Raw genomic sequence first — 19,265 nt, forward strand, 5'->3', positions numbered from 1 at the left:
TTATGCTATTGTACATCACTGTGGGCTTCTGAAAAATCTAAATGCAAAATGCATTTTAGTCAATTTATTTTTTTATGGCGTACTTGGGGAATTACCTAAGTATCTTACAAACTTAAACACTCAAATTGCCAAATAAGATCTCCACACAGTAGTCCTTAAAGTGCAGTACCTCCATAAGGAAAATACCAGGAATGACCAGCACTGGTGTATACTGGTCAGAATTGGTTGTTTTCTGGTTTTAAGCTTGTTGTGCTGGTTTAGGAGACTTGGTGCTGGTTGAGGAGGTAGTTAAGATGGTCAGATAAAAAATAGGTCCATTAAGCCTATCCTATACAGTGCATTTCTAAAGTCACAGGTTTGTTGTCTATACTCCTAAATTAATCTACTGTATTTACAGTCAACCTTGTCTGGGATTTTAGATATCTGCTGGGTTACCAATAAATATTTATTCCAATTCCAAATTCTTAACTGGTCTCCAGCTCCCCAGCACCTTCTTGCACATTCCCTTATAAAAGTTTCCCATAGTAAAGCATAGCAAAGTGCAATAAAGCATAGTAAAAACATGGTAAAGCATAGGTAAGCATTGTAATGCCCAGAGAGGTATTAGACAACATATTAAAAAAAAAAAATGAAAATCATAGTAAACTATGGTAAATGGGAAGTATAACCATGGGAAAAACATGCGGAAACATGCAAAATGACCATGAAAAATACTGTGGTAAACATTTATAAGGGTTCTCGTTCTTTATGTGTCTGACTAATTCAGTAACTGTATGGTTAATTGTCACTGTTTGCTTTTCACTTAGAGGTAGCACCCTGTAAAATTATGGTAAATAAATAGAAATAGAAAATTATTCAGTGGAAGAACTGGTCACCAGAGCTGTGAAATGAATTCCATACAAGCTTATAATTGCAATGAAAACAATATTTGTTTCAAGTTCGTGCTACAGTGATTTATATTCTGCATGTACACTATGTTGCTACTCACAGCCAGAATCTCCATTGCAAATAAAATATGATATCTAAATGGACTTCACCTGTATAAATAAATGATATTTTTTACTATCATTGTGAACTCCGATAAAAAGTGTATGTGTTGTGTTTCGATTATTTGGACTAGGATTGTTGTGACTGTGAACACACACTGTATTTAAATAGAACCTAATCTTTGACCTTTGTGTTTTAGACTGACACTCATCTTGTCCTGTCCAATGGACTTGAAAAACTTCCCAATGGACGTACAGACCTGTGCAATGCAACTGGAGAGCTGTAAGTTATTACATATTAGTATAACTTTAAAATAAGTTTCAAGGATGTACTAAACTAGAAAACACCAGTGAAAGACAGGCAAATATGTAAATGACACCAGGGTATTTTTTTAATGATTTAATACTGCTGCAATATGTTACCATATAATAATGGATGATTTGCATACCCAAATGGAGGGAGTATCTACAAATCCTCCCATTCCTTAGTGTCTATGTGTTTGTCCATGTTCATAGCTGGACATTACCATTGCTTGATATTACAGGTATGTTATGATAATCATGTTCATGAGCACTTAATAAGATGATTTTGGTCTATTCATTAAGTAGTTCAAATACCAAATACCCACATTTCATTAGTGATAGATGGAGCATTTTTTAATCCTATGAATGCCTAAATAACCTACTGATAATACAAAATCAGGAGTAAATGACGCTATATATATATATATATATATATATATATATATATATATATATATATATATATATATATATATATGTATGTGTGTGTATATATATATATATATATATATATATATATATATATATATATATATATATATATATATATATATATATATAATTTTGCCAATTTGTTCGCTTGCTGCTTCCTACTTTCTTGTTAGAAATAGAACACATTGTTGTATTCAGTGCCAGCAGGCTGTGCCAATTTTAAAATGTATCACATACCTCTTAGGCTTCTCATAGGTATGTGCTGCAGCAGGTACACTTCTTGTGTTTCCACATTTTCATTTTTATGTTGTTATTTATTTGGTTTTAGTCTTCTAAGGATTTGTCTTGTTTGTCATTCATTGAAGGTACTATATTGGTAAAGGCAGTATGTATTTCATAGTAAATGGCTATTGAATAACCTTCATCTATATTCAAAAAGGTTCTACATGTGATCTTCAGAAAGGCTTAGTTTTATGAGATGCTTTTTGAATACCAACTTTATCATCAATCACTCTCCAGCCCACGAATACAGATAACACAGGCTACTGACTCGTGTGTCAGGGATGCTGCTGACTCCTGCACTGAGTAATCCCAGGTTCCGTGTTCATGTGCACCAGGGTTATTGGCAAAAGCTGTTACTTAACATTACTTAGTAGGCTCCAGTTAAGCTTTTTTAAAACATGTCTTTGGACTTGGCTCATTGATGTTAAATTGTTGTTATGTACATCACTGTATTTCTTTGTTTTAATTGCAGAATGTATTTCATTGGAGTGTGTGATACTTCATGAGAGACACTTGAACATCAAACTTCTTGCCCTCCTCAGATATTTAAAATGATTGATTTATAAAAGAAAATGTAGCCACAAGTACATTCATAAGCAGTCATGGTTAATTAGTTCTAAACAGCTGCATTACAACTGATAAGACCTGGTTATATGGCTGTTAATAAGTATTCTACCACAAGTACATTTTGTGAACAAGTCGTGCCACTCCATAATACATTTTGTTTATCTGTTCATATCATGCAAATTCATTTGATTAGCACACCAGCAACAGCGCTTAAGTGTCACAGGCACTGGTGTGCAGCACACATCATATAAACACAGACTTCCTGAAGGTCGTCTGTAAAAACATTTACTCCAGATCGATTAAAAAAGTTAAGGAAGTCTATCAGTCCTGCAGTGAATGAGTAATCATTTTTAATTAAAAAAAAAAAAGCTATAACAGGCTTTGCTCCCAGTAACTTTGAGAAGCAAATTTAATTAAGGTATAATATAACAGCCTAAGTAGTGTGTACAAGTGGACAAATATGGTATGCGAACGAGGTCGACACAATATTTTATTAGGAACAACCTGATCATGATTTGCCTTGTCACGTACAATGTCCTTGAATGTTAACAAAGCAAGACAATATCTTGAGAAAGTTCACTGTGTTTAAAAACATATTGTAGGTCTAAAAATCCTTGATTGAACTAATACACTTCTAACTGTTAATGAAGTAAACCCATGCCTTGAGGTACAACTAACCAGTGCATCCTGTAATGAACAATGAAAAACAAAACCAATGAAATACACAAACACAAAACAATAAGCTTTTATGACTAAAACCCTACGCTGTATTAAACCAGGGTTCTTTAGTTTTATGAAAAGGGATACAAAAAACTGCATTTAAATTATAAATGATCTGATTCTTAACTCATTCCAGAAAAAAATGTTAGAAAAAAATCACATTTACTGCTGATACTCTTGACAATAGTAAATAACTTTGTGCAGGATCGTGCTAAACTGTCAAAACGTGTGCTCTTCTAACAAAAAGACCGGTGTAATCAGAATTATTAAGATGCAAAACTGCAGAATCACATCACGCAATTTCCGAATGTAGATTGCAAAGCTTCAGCAGGTATTTGTAGTGATGTGCAAAGATGCTTAAATGTTATAGTGTTTAAATAAAATAATAGGTCAGACATGGTAATTAGAGCTTGCTGCGTGCCTTTTCTCAATGAACCTGATGACGAAAGCTGCACTCAGATGGATAAGGGTAAATTAATCAAATATGAAACAGGCTTTGTTAACAGTTATTTCTCTAAATGCATAACATTTAAACTGTCAATGGTTTACTTTGGAGAATTGCTCTTTGCCTGATTCCAGGTCTGATTACGGACCCTTATAAATGTTTATCACATTATTTTTTCAAGTTATTTTTGTAGTTTTGTCATACTTTTCCTGTTGTTATACTATGCATTTAACATAGTTTACCCTGGTTTCCCATGCTTTTTAATAAGCTTTTCCATACCTGATTATTCTTTACAAATCTTACCTATGCTTTACCATGCTTCCACTATGCTTTATTACACTTGGCTATGCCTTTACTGTGGTAAACCTTTATAAGTGGTGTCCATTTACTCACTCTCTCTCTCTCTCTCTCTCTCTCTCTCTCTCTCTCTCTCTCTCTCTCTCTCTCTCTCTCTCTCTCTCTCTCTCTCTCTCTCTCTCTATATATATATATATATATATATATATATCTGTCAATATTCTGTATTGTTTCCAAAGATTCTGTTTAAAAACTGCCTTAGATGATGACGTACAACCACTGCGGAAAAGCTGAGCCGATCAGCCCCTTTCATTTTGTGATTAGCATGGTCCCAGTATCTACCATCTAGCCACTTTCTCGCATGGTCAGAAGGGTGGGAAACAAGGAAAAATCCCATATAGGATTTATGATTGTACAGGGGACTTATCACCATGACATACAGCAACATAATACCAAATAACAAATGTTTTGTTTTCTTTAGTTGGTTATACAATGAATGATTTGATCTTTGAATGGCTGGATGAAAGTCCTGTGCAAGTAGCTGATGGTTTAACCCTGCCACAGTTTATCCTGAAAGATGAGAAGGAGCTTGGTTACTGCACAAAGCACTATAACACAGGTATGTTTTGTAGTTCTTAAGTTCTTCACAACTCGCCTCTCTTCCAACTAAAGCCTCTCTGATATAAAACAACCTTCTACTCATGTAAATGACCAAATGGCAGAATCCTCCAGGTAAGGTTCATGGAAATATTGTCTTTGTTCGCATGGAAGACCCTTTTACATTGTGAAAACATAAACAGCCCAACCCCCTCCCCCCCAACTCAAACAGAATTTCAGGAGAATTAAATGTCAGGAGAAAATGGTCAATGCTTTTTTTTCTTTCTTTTTGTTAGGAAAGTTCACTTGCATTGAAGTTAAGTTTCACCTTGAGCGGCAGATGGGATATTATTTAATCCAGATGTACATTCCAAGCTTGCTGATTGTCATTTTGTCTTGGGTATCCTTTTGGATTAACATGGATGCCGCCCCCGCCAGAGTTGCCCTGGGCATCACAACAGTGCTAACCATGACTACTCAAAGTTCAGGCTCCAGAGCTTCTCTTCCAAAGGTCAGTCAACTGTTGCAAATTGCACTATTCTCCTAGTTTTGTGATTTATCTGGGAATGAATTGCAGTGATGTATGCATAGTCCATATGTTTGCAGCAATTAGTGATCATGTTTTCAAATGGCTGTCAGGACAGATATTATATTTAGGACTTCAAATATCTTCTTTTAATGGCTCTTGTTAAATATAAAGTGTGGGTGGATGAATTCTTTAAAAAAAGGGGTTGCCATGGCAAAAGGCTCCTTATAATGTGATGTCTCTGCAGAGAGTTTTCATTAGAGTGGCTTCAAGCATCAAACAGCATTGGCAGCAACATCCTTAGGGACCATAAATTTGACAGCCTGGGTCCACAGCCTTTTGTTCTCCTCTGCTTATTATATCTGATACACAAACGATATTATCTAGTGAGACTAGCTATCGATTAATTTAGAGTAAAATCATGATAAATTTTTTTATGCTATCAGAACCCTGTGGTTTGGTGCTGCTTTACAGGTTATTATTTCAAAGTGTAAAGTTTGTTTTCAACTTAAAAGAAAGAAACAAAAAAAAAAACCCAACATCATGACATTTTAATTTTACAGGTAAAATTTACAAAGCTTGGAAAAATCCAATTGACAATACAAATACGATTTGGGTGATTTAGCAACTGATCAGATTAACATTTTTACCAGATCTTGATGATATAATACACTAATTTTTTCTGTGATAATATTACTGGTAAATACATAAATAAATGTCCTATGAGTAGTTATTCTAATGTCAACTATATATTTAAAAAAATAATTGTAGTGTCTATGATTTTTTTTCTGTTGTGCAGACAAATACTTTTCAATGCATTTCAATGCATATAGAGCGAGATATATCATCAGCATTTATGATCCAACTGAGAAAGTTGTTTAGATGCTCTTTATTGAGCATGTATACTTATGTATGAGACAACAAAACATAACTAAAAATAAAAAACAAGTTAAATGTACTGTCATTTACTAAAATAAATAAAAAAACACATTACTGAGATAAAAGCTGGTAGAACATTTTATCTTAACTCTTTAAAGTCTGGGTGCGTACCGACAATAATTAAACTTAATACAATATAATAGCCACGTAACAACCCTGCGGTTGTATTTGGACATACTGTATACTGTAGTGAGAGAGATCTGCTTCTTTTCATAGCTATGCTAAGAACAGCAGAAGTGTGGGAATACAACACAGTAATACAATAATATTGTTATGGTTCTTACTCTTTAAAACGGTACTATAAATGGAAATTCTACTTGTTTCTTACATGTATTCTAATAAATAACCTTCTAAATTATGCTAATCATAGAAATGTAAAATAGCAATACAACATAACAACATATTACATATTGTGGCAATACAGCAGAAATGCATGTTTGATTTTTTTATACTCAAAACGTACTGTATGGTCTAAATAATATAGAAAAAATGTAGCTTTGGCTAAGACCTTCTGCTGTTGACTTTCCTCTAGTTTTCTGTGAACCCTGGTTGTGTTGGCACTGTTATATAAGAGTACATTATGTGCCTGTGGGGGAAAGGTTTCCAGATAACCGTGCTAGTTCAACAAATCTGCATTGTGTCATGGTCACCGATGAGGAAACACTTGGGTGATAGCTATCACCACCACACAGAAATCTATTCAGTGAAATGCAAATTAAGCAGATACAAAAAATAAATAAAGCTTACAGCAGAATAGTTGCAGGACTGGCAATGAATACGCAGGAGAAAGCAGATTCAGAGGTTTATTTTTTTCTAAAGTAAACAAAGAGCTCTTTCTGAAGGATGTTGGCTGATGATATTGTGCTGTGTTTACTAATGTATGTTTTTTTTTTGGTATTGGGTGCCCTGTTGTTTCATTCTCTGCCAAAAAAAGACATCAATATATTACATCTAAAAAATTCTGAGACAGGATAAATCCTTTAATAGCACTGTGACAGGGTAGCATCACAGCCCAGGCTGGCTGATGGCAGGAATTAGAACAAGACGTATGCGCATGTTTATTTAACAACATAACACAAACCACAGGAACAAAATAAACACGGCACAAGGGCCAAAATAAAAGATGTAAACAAAATAACTATGTGTAGACAGGGCCTTAGCCTTCACTACCACATTGCTAAACAATACAAAAATCACAGCACAAACTCAACAACAAACACAAGATTTTGAACCTAATTGGAGAATGGCCACACCTGTGATTGCTGGCAGGGACAGATTTAACCCCATCCCTGCCAACCTTACATTCTCCCATACACCATTTACACCAGCAGGGCCTCTGCCACACACATTTTTGATTTGCTTACTAACATGGGTCAGTGCTCTCGTCCTACAATCTACCAGCATGTCCTCAATTCACAGGCACGCGTACAATCCACACACACACACGGTTACTTAATTGGCCTAAATCATTTCCCTACATGCTTCATATGCATGTGACCATTACATATTGAAAAAATGTACATTCAGTATACCAATGTGTTATATGAGTGAGCATTTTTTATATGCAAAATTTGAATAAAACCTAGAAACTGAAATGCGAACAGTAGACATGTAAAATAAAAGATTCTAAAAGAATCTATACTCATCTCACATGCCTCAATATGTTATTTATTCAAAAACAAATACAGTGAAATATAAATTTTATTTAGCACCCAATGCTGAAAAATAGAATTGCTATATACCTTATAAAGACATGTATCTTTTAGAAATGTATGCTGTGCTGAATTTCATTTGTTTGCATTAAAATGTATAGAACTCATCTATAACAATAAAACAGTCAATAAAAGTATATGTAATATTACTAAATTAAACTTGGTAACGTTTCAAATAGAGGTATACAAATGTATGGATCTGCATTCAATTTGGTGTGCAGGTGCAGTTTCTATGGGCCCTCTTATTTCATTATCTCAGATATCTAGGATCAGGTTTAGTGATTTGTCCATGAATACACACAGTGAATTACCAGAGTGCATTACAGTTTCACACTGTATATCTTACGTAATGTCAAGACCCGATATCTTCTACTTGACTGTTAGAGTAAAAAGCTGACTAAACCCACCTTTTTTATATCCTGGCTAGCACTGAAGAATGTTTATAAAGCAATGCTTCAATGGTTTCCACTGCTGACTTATTTTTCAAAGTAGCAGAAGTGCCTTTTATCTTACTGAAAGGCTGCCATGACAACCTATGAATGGGAATAACGCAACTGTGCAAGCGTGTGATGTGTTTGCTTTTAAAGAGATACAGGCAGGAGATTCCGATAAGCTGCACTGTTCTCTATCTTGCCTGCTGCTTTTGTTTAGTTGCACTTCTTTTTTTATGATGCAGATTTCAGTCAATGTAATCTTTGTGTTCAGAAAGAAGGCTCCTCGTTGTGTTGAATTATGTGGATCCACATCCTCTGACGCACCACAATGGTCTCTTTATAACTTTCCTCAAATGGACATTGCTTCCACCGCATACCATCATTAATCTGTTCTTACAGAACTAAAAACCCTCCCGACTGGTTTCAGAGGTTCAGAGTATCATGAATCTTGAACTACCTTATAGAATGTAAGGTAGTCTAAGAGTAGTGCAAATCGTGGTCTGTGAAACAAGGTTTCAATCATAAACTGACAGATAGACAATGAACAGGATTAAGTACATCTGTGCATAACAGATGTTTCAGACACTCTTGACATCTTACTCAGTGCAAAGCTAAGTCACCTAGCTCAGTGAAGAATTTGGCAGTGTTACAGCTTTTTAACGCCCAAAGGTTTGACCACATTAATGTGTACAAACTACAAGACAATATCCATCAGTGTCTGTGTCTTCTTAAGTTAATGAAACATTACAGCACAGAGAGTGGCTTAAATTAAGTCTCAAGTCAGAGTACCCACCAGAAACTTTCTTGTATTTTATTTATTTATTTATTTTTAAAAAGGTGTGCTTATGACTTTATTCTATTATTGTTAATTAGTTCTGGATAGGTACATATGTCAAACTGGTTGCTGATGAAGGAGTTAATCCAGCAGTAAGATAATCAGCGTTGTCACAGATACCACTGTAGGCACAAATGCACTGTCAAAACATCAATAGGAAATTGCATACTTATGTTCCTGGCCCACCGGCCATACTTTGCATTTACATTGGCTGATGCTAGTCTGTTAGCAGTTCCAACATTTGGGCAATAGTCTTGCCAGTGTCAGTGCTTTTTGTCGTTATAACCTCATGACTCCCATACTGATATACCCATTATTCTCCAAAGTGCAGAGATAGTCACTATTTTAATTCAAACTGAAAACAAATTTGCTCTGGATTATTTGATAACAATAAAAGAGCTAGCAAGAGGCAATAAAAGGAATAAAAAAAACCTTTGTTGGCACTCCTTTAAGTATATTATTATTTGTTTATTTAGCAGACGCCTTTATCCAAGGCGACTTACAGAGACTAGGGTGTGTGGACTATGCATCAGCTGCAGAGTCACTTACAATTACATCTCACCTGAAAGACGGAGCACAAGGAGGTTACACAATGAGTCAGTGGTTGAGGTGGGATTTGAACCGGGGACCTTCTGGTCACAAGCCCGTTTCTTTAACCACTGGACCACATGTTTGGTTAGGTTAAATATGTTTGTGGCTTTATTTAACAAACAGGTTTGTGTAAAACTAAATGGAAAGAGATTCAGCATCTTTATATGATAATGGCACATCACCAGCCCCTGGAGGGTCAATTTACACCATTAAACTAACACTTTATTAAATGAGCCAGAGTGTTATAACAGTTTGTACTGCTAATAGTGTAAAGTGTATTTCCACATTTTCAATCAGTAAAAGAAAGCCATGCTTAAGAACAAGCACCACTCCCATCTGAAAAAAGTGTAGTATTGCTATTGTTGCTCATACTGTATACCAATACTCTATTTAGTAAGTATCGAAATTATGCGAAAGATTTCACTTCTTGAAAGGTTCGGTATCCCTTTTGTAGAAGACCCAGATACAAGATTGAGGTGTTTTAAGCACTTTTGTGCGATTTTATTATTACAGAAATAAGACAAACCAAAACAAAACCAACAAAAGCCTAACTCCCACCTGGAGTGCTAACTAAACTTTTTAAAGAAACAACCCTAAACCATAAAACCAGACAGCTAAGCCATTTACCGGTTGCAAAACACACAGTTTTTACAAACACAAACAAAAAGGTTGACGGACGCACGCTACCTTTTTCTAAACCACACCGGGTTCTTCTCCATGACAGCCTCTCTTCACACAGACTGGAGACTGCCCGGAAACAAACATTTCTGCCCTGTTATATACCTGCCTGCTAATTACAGGCAGGTGACACAAATTAAATCATAAAACAATTAAACAGGTCATCAAATTAAATAAACTAATTACACCTGTGTCTGTGCGAGCACAGCCACACCCACACACATTTATCTGGCAAGGACAGAAATTAACTCCCATCCCCCATCCCAGGACCGTCAGAGCCAATGTGACACCCCCTTTGGAGTCCCCAGCAAAGTTCGGCCTCTTTGCACAGCCCGGATGTGAACTGGCGCCATCCAAGCTGTGTGACTCATCCTGCACTCCCACCAGCAGCGCTTTAACTGGATGAGCCACTCTGGGACCCCCCCTGTATGAGTAATTCTAAACAACTGAAGAATGTCTAAGTGTTCAATTAAATACCTAGGTTGTTTAATTCAAGTTTTGTAACTTCAAATGGTGCTAATGACACTTTGGAGTAAAAGGCTTTGTAAATGTCTCCCTGTCTATTTAAAAGTCGAACTCTGGGGGGAGACCCCATGATGAATCAGTACCTAAAGATGTGTGTTTATTTTCCAGGTTTCCTATGTGAAGGCAATTGATATTTGGATGGCAGTGTGTCTTCTGTTTGTGTTTGCTGCATTGCTGGAATACGCAGGGGTCAACTTTGTCTCTAGGCAGCACAAAGAGTTTCTCCGTCTAAGAAAAAGGCAGAGAAGACAGAACAAGGTAAGTGTATTGGCTTTTACTGTTTAAACTACGTCAGGGGATTTCTTAGTGTATTTCCGCAACATAGATATAGTTCAAGATATCTTAGATATCTCTCAGGTAAAATAGTGCATTTTGGACTAAACATTATCAAACAGTAGCTTTATTATTTCTATTATTATGCGGTTGTTTTTTACAAACATAATATATCAAAATGTAGTGAAATTAAATTGCCAGTTATTGGTAATATACTACAAGTATTAGGGGTTCTGAACAATCGGGTCACAATGCCACTTCCGTCAATGTCACTTTAGCTCAGATAACTTTTTGACAGGTGTAAACAGCACCCGAGCCTCCTAGGAAAGCTGGGTGTAGTTACCGTTTTTTGCGGAAAGGTGCAAGCAACAGGGTGACATTATGGCTTAGCTGGTTCTGAAATCAGTTTAAAAAGGTACTTACCAGAACACATAATTTATGAATACAGCCCCAAATTATTATCACTGTTCTTCACATTGGTCCTTTAAACTCAGCAGTACACAGATGTAAAGTGATGTACAGTACAGCGTAACCATTTATTATCCATATATTTCCCATTATCTGTTTTGCTTTTTAACTGTGTCTGTTTGATTTTGCATGCTCTGTCGTTTTACTCTAACTACATCATGATTTTTTTTTTATCATTTCGCTGTTCTCATTCTCTCCGCTGCTCTTTGTTCTGCTATTCTGGGGACAGGCATTGGGTATTGGGAATGAAAGCATTGAATCAGTACGCTGCATGAACGGATTGCAGAGCAAAGCATCATCGACCTATGGGACTTTGAATCAAACCAACAGAACAAGCTCCAGGGTAAAGCACTGAAATGCACAGAGGCCAGTTTCTGGGTCCACTTTGATGTCATACAGCAGCTTCTTGCTGGTTATGATATTGGATAGATCTGTGTCTTGTGGATGCATGTCACACAGAATATGCTGTCCCCAATCATGGAAGCTGCAGATTGTTTTTTTATTCCATTGTGTACACTCATCACTATTGGATTATTCCAACCATTTCCTTAGTGCTTTCATTTAACACTTGTAGTGCTTTTAAAAAAAAAGTACCAAATACAATCAGATATAAGTATACATTTTAAACTGTAGTTAACTGTTATACTTATATTGCATGTTTCAGCATGTGATAACAACTTTTATCATACAAGTGAGGCCTTATAATTTCAGGCCCTCCTCACATGTGTGGTAAAGGTTATTGGTTATGAAATCACAATGGTAGCCAACGGCAACATGTTATCCCACATCTCCATTGCATGTAATAATGTGATTTATTACACAAAATGTATTGCCACATGTGTTGCATAAATATATTTATTTTGTTTATTTTTGATCAGAAGCGTTTCTTACTAATTTCAAATGTGGTCTTATGAATACAGAACTTAATGCTGATGAAAAGTGCTTTGTGCATCGTCTCAATTTGAACCAGAATAAAATTAGATTAAGATTAGTTAACCAAAAAAGCTAGGTATTAAAGAGTAATTAGCTTCACGCTTAATTGAATTGCTTTTCTATATTTCCCTTATTATTGTATGTGGTTTGCCATCATTCTAAGGGGTTCTGGGTCCAGCAAGAGTTATTTTCATTTTTCTCTAAATCTGCCTTTATCTGGCTTGTCTAGATAATAGGACTCGGATACAACTGAATAACCTTCCAAATTTTATTCATATCACATCATAACACCTCAAAGCTCAAATACAGGTAGATTTAGAGAAAAAAATATTATAATTTATAATATTGGAAAAAAAATAATACTGAACCACTATTCCAGCAAGGAGAGTCTGCTATGAATGGCAATGAATGAATGAATGATGAAGATTGCAATTGCAGATGATTTATGAACTGTGAAGGGCAGTCAGGCCCGATGTCTGTGGTGGGCACTCAGGGTCCGAGCGAAAGATAAATTTGGCCGGAGGCCTCGTCCGGTTCGTGGGTACCTGACGACTACCTGTGTGAGGCCGGCTGGAAAAACATGAACAGTTACATGCATCCCAGTGCTGCAGATAGGAAGTGGCTGTGACCATCTCCCCCCGAAAAGACGAGGCTGCCAAACCATGAATGAATAATAATAAATAATTAACACACTCCACAGTGGCTCCTGCCACCTATCCCCCAAATGTTGAATTTAATGAAAATCAGCAGCTGAGACACGGCCCGTCCCCCAGAGCATGACTGTGCTGGGGAGAGAGCCCAGCCTCTCCAACCCGACCACTCACCCCGCAGAACTAAATACGAACCGCTCAGCACTCGGGTAAGGAAAAACCCCCACTCACATAGTTTTAATTTTTTAGGGTGAAACCTCAGGGAATCCGTGGTTGAGGGCAGCCCTTCCTTCAGGCTCTAAGCAGTCAACTCCCATTTCGGCCACCCAGCGCTTGACTGAGCAGCCGAAACAAAAAGAAGCGACATGAAAGAATAACACACAGAGCTTTTATGCGCTTGCTGATGACGTATTGGTTAGGTCCAGATTCTTCTTCGCAGAAAAGCAACCACGTTTACAAACTATGCGGTATCAAATACTAGGCTCCACTTTAAATAAGATTCTTCCAGCATTGATACCATTGTTCTGCTGATCCAAGTCCTTCTCAGTCTATATGACTTAGTAATTTGTTTTTTGTTAAACAGTGCATGTCTAAAAGCAGTCAATATCTCATTTGATGCTTATGACGATAGTGTCACAAAGTACAAACAATATTTATAAAACGAAAAACATGGGAATCAATAGGCGGCCAGTATATCATTTTACTATGTGTATTTGCATTACTGGTGACATTTTAGAAATGTCTGGAAAATCGATTGAGTCAGAATTATATTTCTTGTATTGAAGTTTGTGAGTGTATTGTGTTGCTTTCGGTCAATGAAAATGTGCTATTAACTGTTTTATTTTTTTTTATTGGTGAGGAAGTAGTAAGAGGAATCCAGCATCTCTGGTCTTGCTCATTGCCCTACAATTATGATCACTCCAGCACATTTACATTAGACAGTATTATAATGTGTAAGTCTGAGGCCCAAAATACCAAGGTGCCAGTTTTTGCCAGTACTTATCCAGTTCTACTTGTTGCTTGACTACTTGCATTTTATTGAATACAGTACTATTTTCAGAAATGCTCTGAAGCAACACAAAGCGCAAATAAATAAATAAAGTAAAATAAAATAAATCAATCTCTGTCCAAAATGTGGATATGTGGGTATTAAAATGATTTCTCTACTATTCACTTTGTTTATTGTTTTGTTTTGAATGCAGATTAATCAAAGAAGCGTTGTTAGGGAGTATGAACGTGTCTTTTTATTGAAGTAGCCAGTCGGGACGCTCCATTGAAGTTTCTTACCGAACATAAGTCGAAATAACGTTGTTTTTTTTTTTTTGTTTGTTTTTTTCTGGTTTAGAAAATGGGCTTCCATGTGTTGCTGTTATTGGAATGGCGAAAAAAATTAAAACACACGTAGATAAATGCAACAAACAGTGCTTAGAATCTTGTCTCGTTGTCATGGGAACAGTCTACTGTTAGTATATATAACAAAGAAAAAAGTGTGTCTGTGTTTATATGTATATCAAGCAACTATAGCTCAGACTTTTGTACTTTATCCACATTAGTAAATAATACAATAAGTACTGTATATGATAGTAATGCTACAAATGTCAGTATTCTGATCACATTGCTACCTGTGTTGGACCTTGCCGAGGGTAGAGGGAGAAGGGTATAACAGATGACCACGAAAGCAAACACACAGTGCTAGATCAAGTATAGACAGGGAGCAGTGTTTATAAAATGGCCAGAATAGGAAAATGGTAAGCGATGGAATGGTTAGCAGGTTTCAGTGTGGGGAGAATGTGTCTCTACAAAAAAATAACACTAACTTTCTTGATGGAAACTTTGGAAGGATGCCGTGATTTATTTATTTATTTATTTATTTATTTTTTGAGTAAAACTGAACATGATTTAAGGAAACTACAGCTTTAAAATGCATTCTATACCTTACACACATAGCTAACTAATGTCATTGTTTAATAAAACAAACCCAGCGTGTTTTTTGAGTAAAACTTAACATGATTTACTGAAACTGCAGCTTTAAAATGCATTCTCTTTTTGCTAACATTTGTAATTACAGCGTAATGACACCGTTAGTACATATGTGGTTACAAACTATTTACAATGTAAACACACAACTATGTGTGTAAAAACAGTGCAACTACACAAGATGTTAACTCCATAAAATGTTAATTTTGTAATTAAACATGGGGTTGTATTGTAATTACACAGCCAACTGCGTAATTCCTGAGTCATTACAAAGTTATTATATGAAATAAGACACACACGAAGGCATTTACTCCGAAGTGTCAATAGCACCACTTGGTATTAAAGGAGATTGTATATGTATTTGTATTAAAGAAGGTTACAAAACCTAAAATAAACCATTCAACACAAGTAATGCTTGCGTATTGTTAAGTTTGTAACGTTAACAGGCATGTTTACCCTTATAGAAACTAATGAAACTTAAGAGACTTTGGGAGTAACATGCTTCATGCATTTCAACTGTAATGCATGACTTTTACTGAGCTTTAAAAAAGCTTGAGTTTCTTTTTCATTCTTTTCCCTTTTGCTAGGATGAAGATGCCATCCGGGAGAGTCGTTTTAACTTCAGTGGGTATGGAATGGGCCACTGCCTGCAAGTCAAGGATGGCACTGCGTTAAAAGCAGCACCTCCAAACCCCCCACCCCCACCCCCTGATGACTCGGATACAATTAAAAGGAAGTTTGTCGACAGAGCCAAGAGGATCGACACAGTATCCAGGGCTGCCTTTCCTCTAGCCTTCTTAATTTTTAACATCTTTTACTGGATTACCTACAAAATAATCCGGAAGGAGGATATCCACAGGGAGTAGGCCGGCCGGCCTACCTGCCTGCCTCCCTGGACTTGTGGATGTCTTGTATTGCCAAAAAAAAAAAACGTTTCATATGACTAACTGATATCTGTTATGTCTTACTGTTTCTTGAGTGACAGCGCCTTCAGTAAGACAGATTCCACTTGGATTGGAAGTAACAGTAAAACATAAAGTGGGAGAGTTCAGTAACCCCCACCAGTTATTTTCCAGTGGGTTTGTAGAACTAACAAGAAAAAAAAAAAATACATTTCTTACAAACTACTAACATTTACTCCAACAAAGGTAAAAGACTGATATTGTTGAGTCCATTTTTTAGAATAAAGTAAACAAAAAAAGTAAAAGTTTAAAAAAAAAATCTATTTTTGTTGTTGTTTTGAATGCGGCAGAAGAGTTGTGGTGACACAACATAGTAAAACGTTTTTAGTGATTACAGTACAGTATAGTACAGTTGAGAATGGACCAAATTTTACAAGTTAATACAGCCTTTGCTAAATTTGTATTCCGAATTCACTGAGCATTCCATTGCCAGAAGTAGTTATATGGGGTGGCAGAGGGGGTCTTTTTGTGTGCAGAAATTCTTTCTTATGATAACAAGAAACAAAAAATAAATGTATACTATTTTGGTGGATTTTTTTTTTTATTTGGTGAAATTGTGATGGAGGTTTTGTTGAGAAATCTAAAACACCAATGCACTTGCTTTTTTCTAATTTATTTTGCTTTGTTCTAACAGTACTTGTATATGTATCTCCAGGTGCCAAATAGTACATTACCTGTTGTGCTTTCCTGCACCATAGTATTTACTAAAAAAAAAAAAAAAAAAAATGTTTTTTTTAATGGTTTAAATAGTTTAAGACGAACATTAAAAACAAAACATTAATGGTGTATATCTTTTTCATTGGTGTAGTTGCAATTGGTTTTGTAGGTTGGTCTGGTGTCCAAAATGTTTACAAACCTATGGTTTTATATCTTCTTCAGTGGATATCATTTTAAAGAGATCCTCTATCAATCTGAGATTTGAAAACTGTTTTGTGATTCCATATCTCATTATTCCCATTCAGTGCCAGCAATATGTGTTACAATGATTGTACTGCATACAGTATTTTTATGGAGGATGTTCTTTACACAGTATTAAAAGACACAGATTGTGCATTGAAGCAACTCACAGTGTTATAATAATTATATCTCTAAAGTATTTATTTTGAACAATTGAACAATTCATCTTTGTTATAGTTCAATAAAGCTATGTGCGCTACCCAGTAATTTCATGTTTCAGTTTTCTTTTTCATTTACTGGAAGGAGGAGGTCATATTTACTAAGCAATGACTGACTACATTGTAATAAACATAAATCTTTTAGTACATCAGTGTCAACATTATTTCTGAGGTTTACAAAACCATAAGAGTGTTCATTTTCCTTTAAAGGCATGTTAATCAGGGTTTTATTACCTGTATCAATATTGTCACTGGTATGGTAAAAAAGGATGAAAAGAATAATATCAATACAGGTAAAATGAGGTAAGAAATTTATTTTAAAGCGTTAGTTAACAATCCATTGGGCGATACCAGGATGTTTTTGGAACATTTGAAAAAAATTACAAAATGCTATAATAATCAAATTTAGAAGATTTTTTTTTACTGGTTCTACAGTAGATTGACAAAATCGGATTACTCTCCACTCTGTCCATTGATTTTACAATGACACCCATCAAGAAGTCTCCTGATTATACTGATCAAAATCCTTAGATTGTAGTATTTAAAATGTTGCGCGGTAGCTCCTACAGTCTAGCTCCTACAGTCTCACTTTCAATGAACATTTTGTCCAATCCAACTCACCTTCCAATCAAGTTTTGCAGAATGTACACAGCTAGCTCCATGCAGCAATTCTCTCCTTTTGCAGGGAGGAAAGCTGAAACAGTTCCACTACTTTAGCTTGCCAGCAGCTAAGAAATGCTTTCACAGTGACCCTGTCAGACAGAAACCTGGGAGCATGCTGGAGGGAAGGTTGTTGTTTGGATGCTGCAGGCTGGGGATGACACAAGCAGAAAAGCCAAAATAAATAGCTGTCATGATTAAGAAGACAGAATTTGCTTCATTCTTTGTGTGACCATGGCGTGTTGTTGACTTCTTGGAGTGACCCGTTAATATTTTGTGTAAGAGTAGTTTCTGTCTCCAGGGAAAAAAAATAGGAAATGTGAACTTGTGTTGCTCCCTGATGGTTAAGATTCGTTTCGCAAGCTTGTGATTTGTATGTATTAATTCTCAAGTTGAAAAACTCTATGTGAAATATTTAGTTACTGTAGCACAACCAACTTAATGCCATGTTTATAGTTTAGCATTTTTACTAAAAAATAAATTCAAATATCTGCATATGACAAACTGAAGTATAAAATACAAGCAAAGAATCAAAGATCTTCAACAGAACAGAAGGGGTACCGATAATACCATTGCTTGAGCTAATAATTAAAAACCTTAGTTAGCACTCTATTTTCATTGTAAATATGGCCAATCATAGCAAACAGAATAAAATAGGAATGGAAATATACAGACGTGCTCAAATTTGTTGGTACCCTTACAGCTCATTGAAATAATGCTTCATTCCTCCTGAAAAGTGATGAAATTGAAAGCTATTTTATCATGTATACTTGCATGCCTTTGGTATGTCATAGAATAAAGCAAAGAAGCTGTAAAAAGAGATGAATTATTGCTTATTCTACAAAGATATTCTAAAATGGCCTGGACACATTTGTTGTTACCCCTTAGAAAAGATAATAAATAACTGGATTATAGTGATATTTCAAACTAATTCGTTTCTTTAATTAGTATCACACATGTCTCCAATCTTGTAATCAGTCATTCAGCCTATTTAAATGGAGAAAAGTAGTCACTGTGCTGTTTGGTATCATTGTGTGCACCACACTGAACATGGACCAGAGAAAGCAAAGGAGAGAGTTGTCTGAGGAGATCAGAAAGAAAATAACAGACAAGCATGGTAAACGTAAAGGCTACAAGACCATCTCCAAGCAACTTGATGTTCCTGTGACAACAGTTGCAAATATTAAGAAGTTTAAGGTCCATGGAACTGTAGCCAACCTCCCTGGGCGCGGCCGCAAGAGGAAAATCGACCCCAGATTGAACAGAAGGATAGTGCAAATGGTAGATAAAGAACCAAGGATAACTGCCAAAGAGATACAAGCTGAACTCTAAGGTGAAGGTACGTCAGTTTCTGATCG

General features: G+C 35.8%; 1 protein-coding gene across 7 annotated transcripts in view; it reads left to right on the top strand.

The window, feature by feature from the left end:
* The window catches only part of LOC117407340 (glycine receptor subunit alpha-2), a 39,443-nt gene extending 22,049 nt beyond the window's left edge, over positions 1–17,394 (top strand). For 5 of the 7 annotated variants that reach the window (XM_059029003.1, XM_059029005.1, XM_059029002.1 and 2 more), the window contains 6 exons: positions 1,187–1,269; positions 4,514–4,651; positions 4,926–5,140; positions 10,978–11,127; positions 11,840–11,953; positions 15,758–17,394. In XM_059029003.1, the coding sequence (XP_058884986.1) occupies positions 1,187–1,269; positions 4,514–4,651; positions 4,926–5,140; positions 10,978–11,127; positions 11,840–11,953; positions 15,758–16,036 (979 nt within the window). In that variant the 3' untranslated portion in view covers positions 16,037–17,394. The remainder of the gene's footprint in view (positions 1–1,186; positions 1,270–4,513; positions 4,652–4,925; positions 5,141–10,977; positions 11,128–11,839; positions 11,954–15,757) is intronic. The other 2 variants (XM_034012264.3, XM_059029004.1) reach the window with 1 other exon arrangement.
* Positions 17,395–19,265: the final 1,871 nt, after the last annotated feature.

The sequence above is a fragment of the Acipenser ruthenus genome, chromosome 8 (genome assembly GCF_902713425.1).
Source record: "Acipenser ruthenus chromosome 8, fAciRut3.2 maternal haplotype, whole genome shotgun sequence".
In the NCBI taxonomy this organism is placed as follows: Eukaryota; Metazoa; Chordata; class Actinopteri; order Acipenseriformes; family Acipenseridae; genus Acipenser; species Acipenser ruthenus.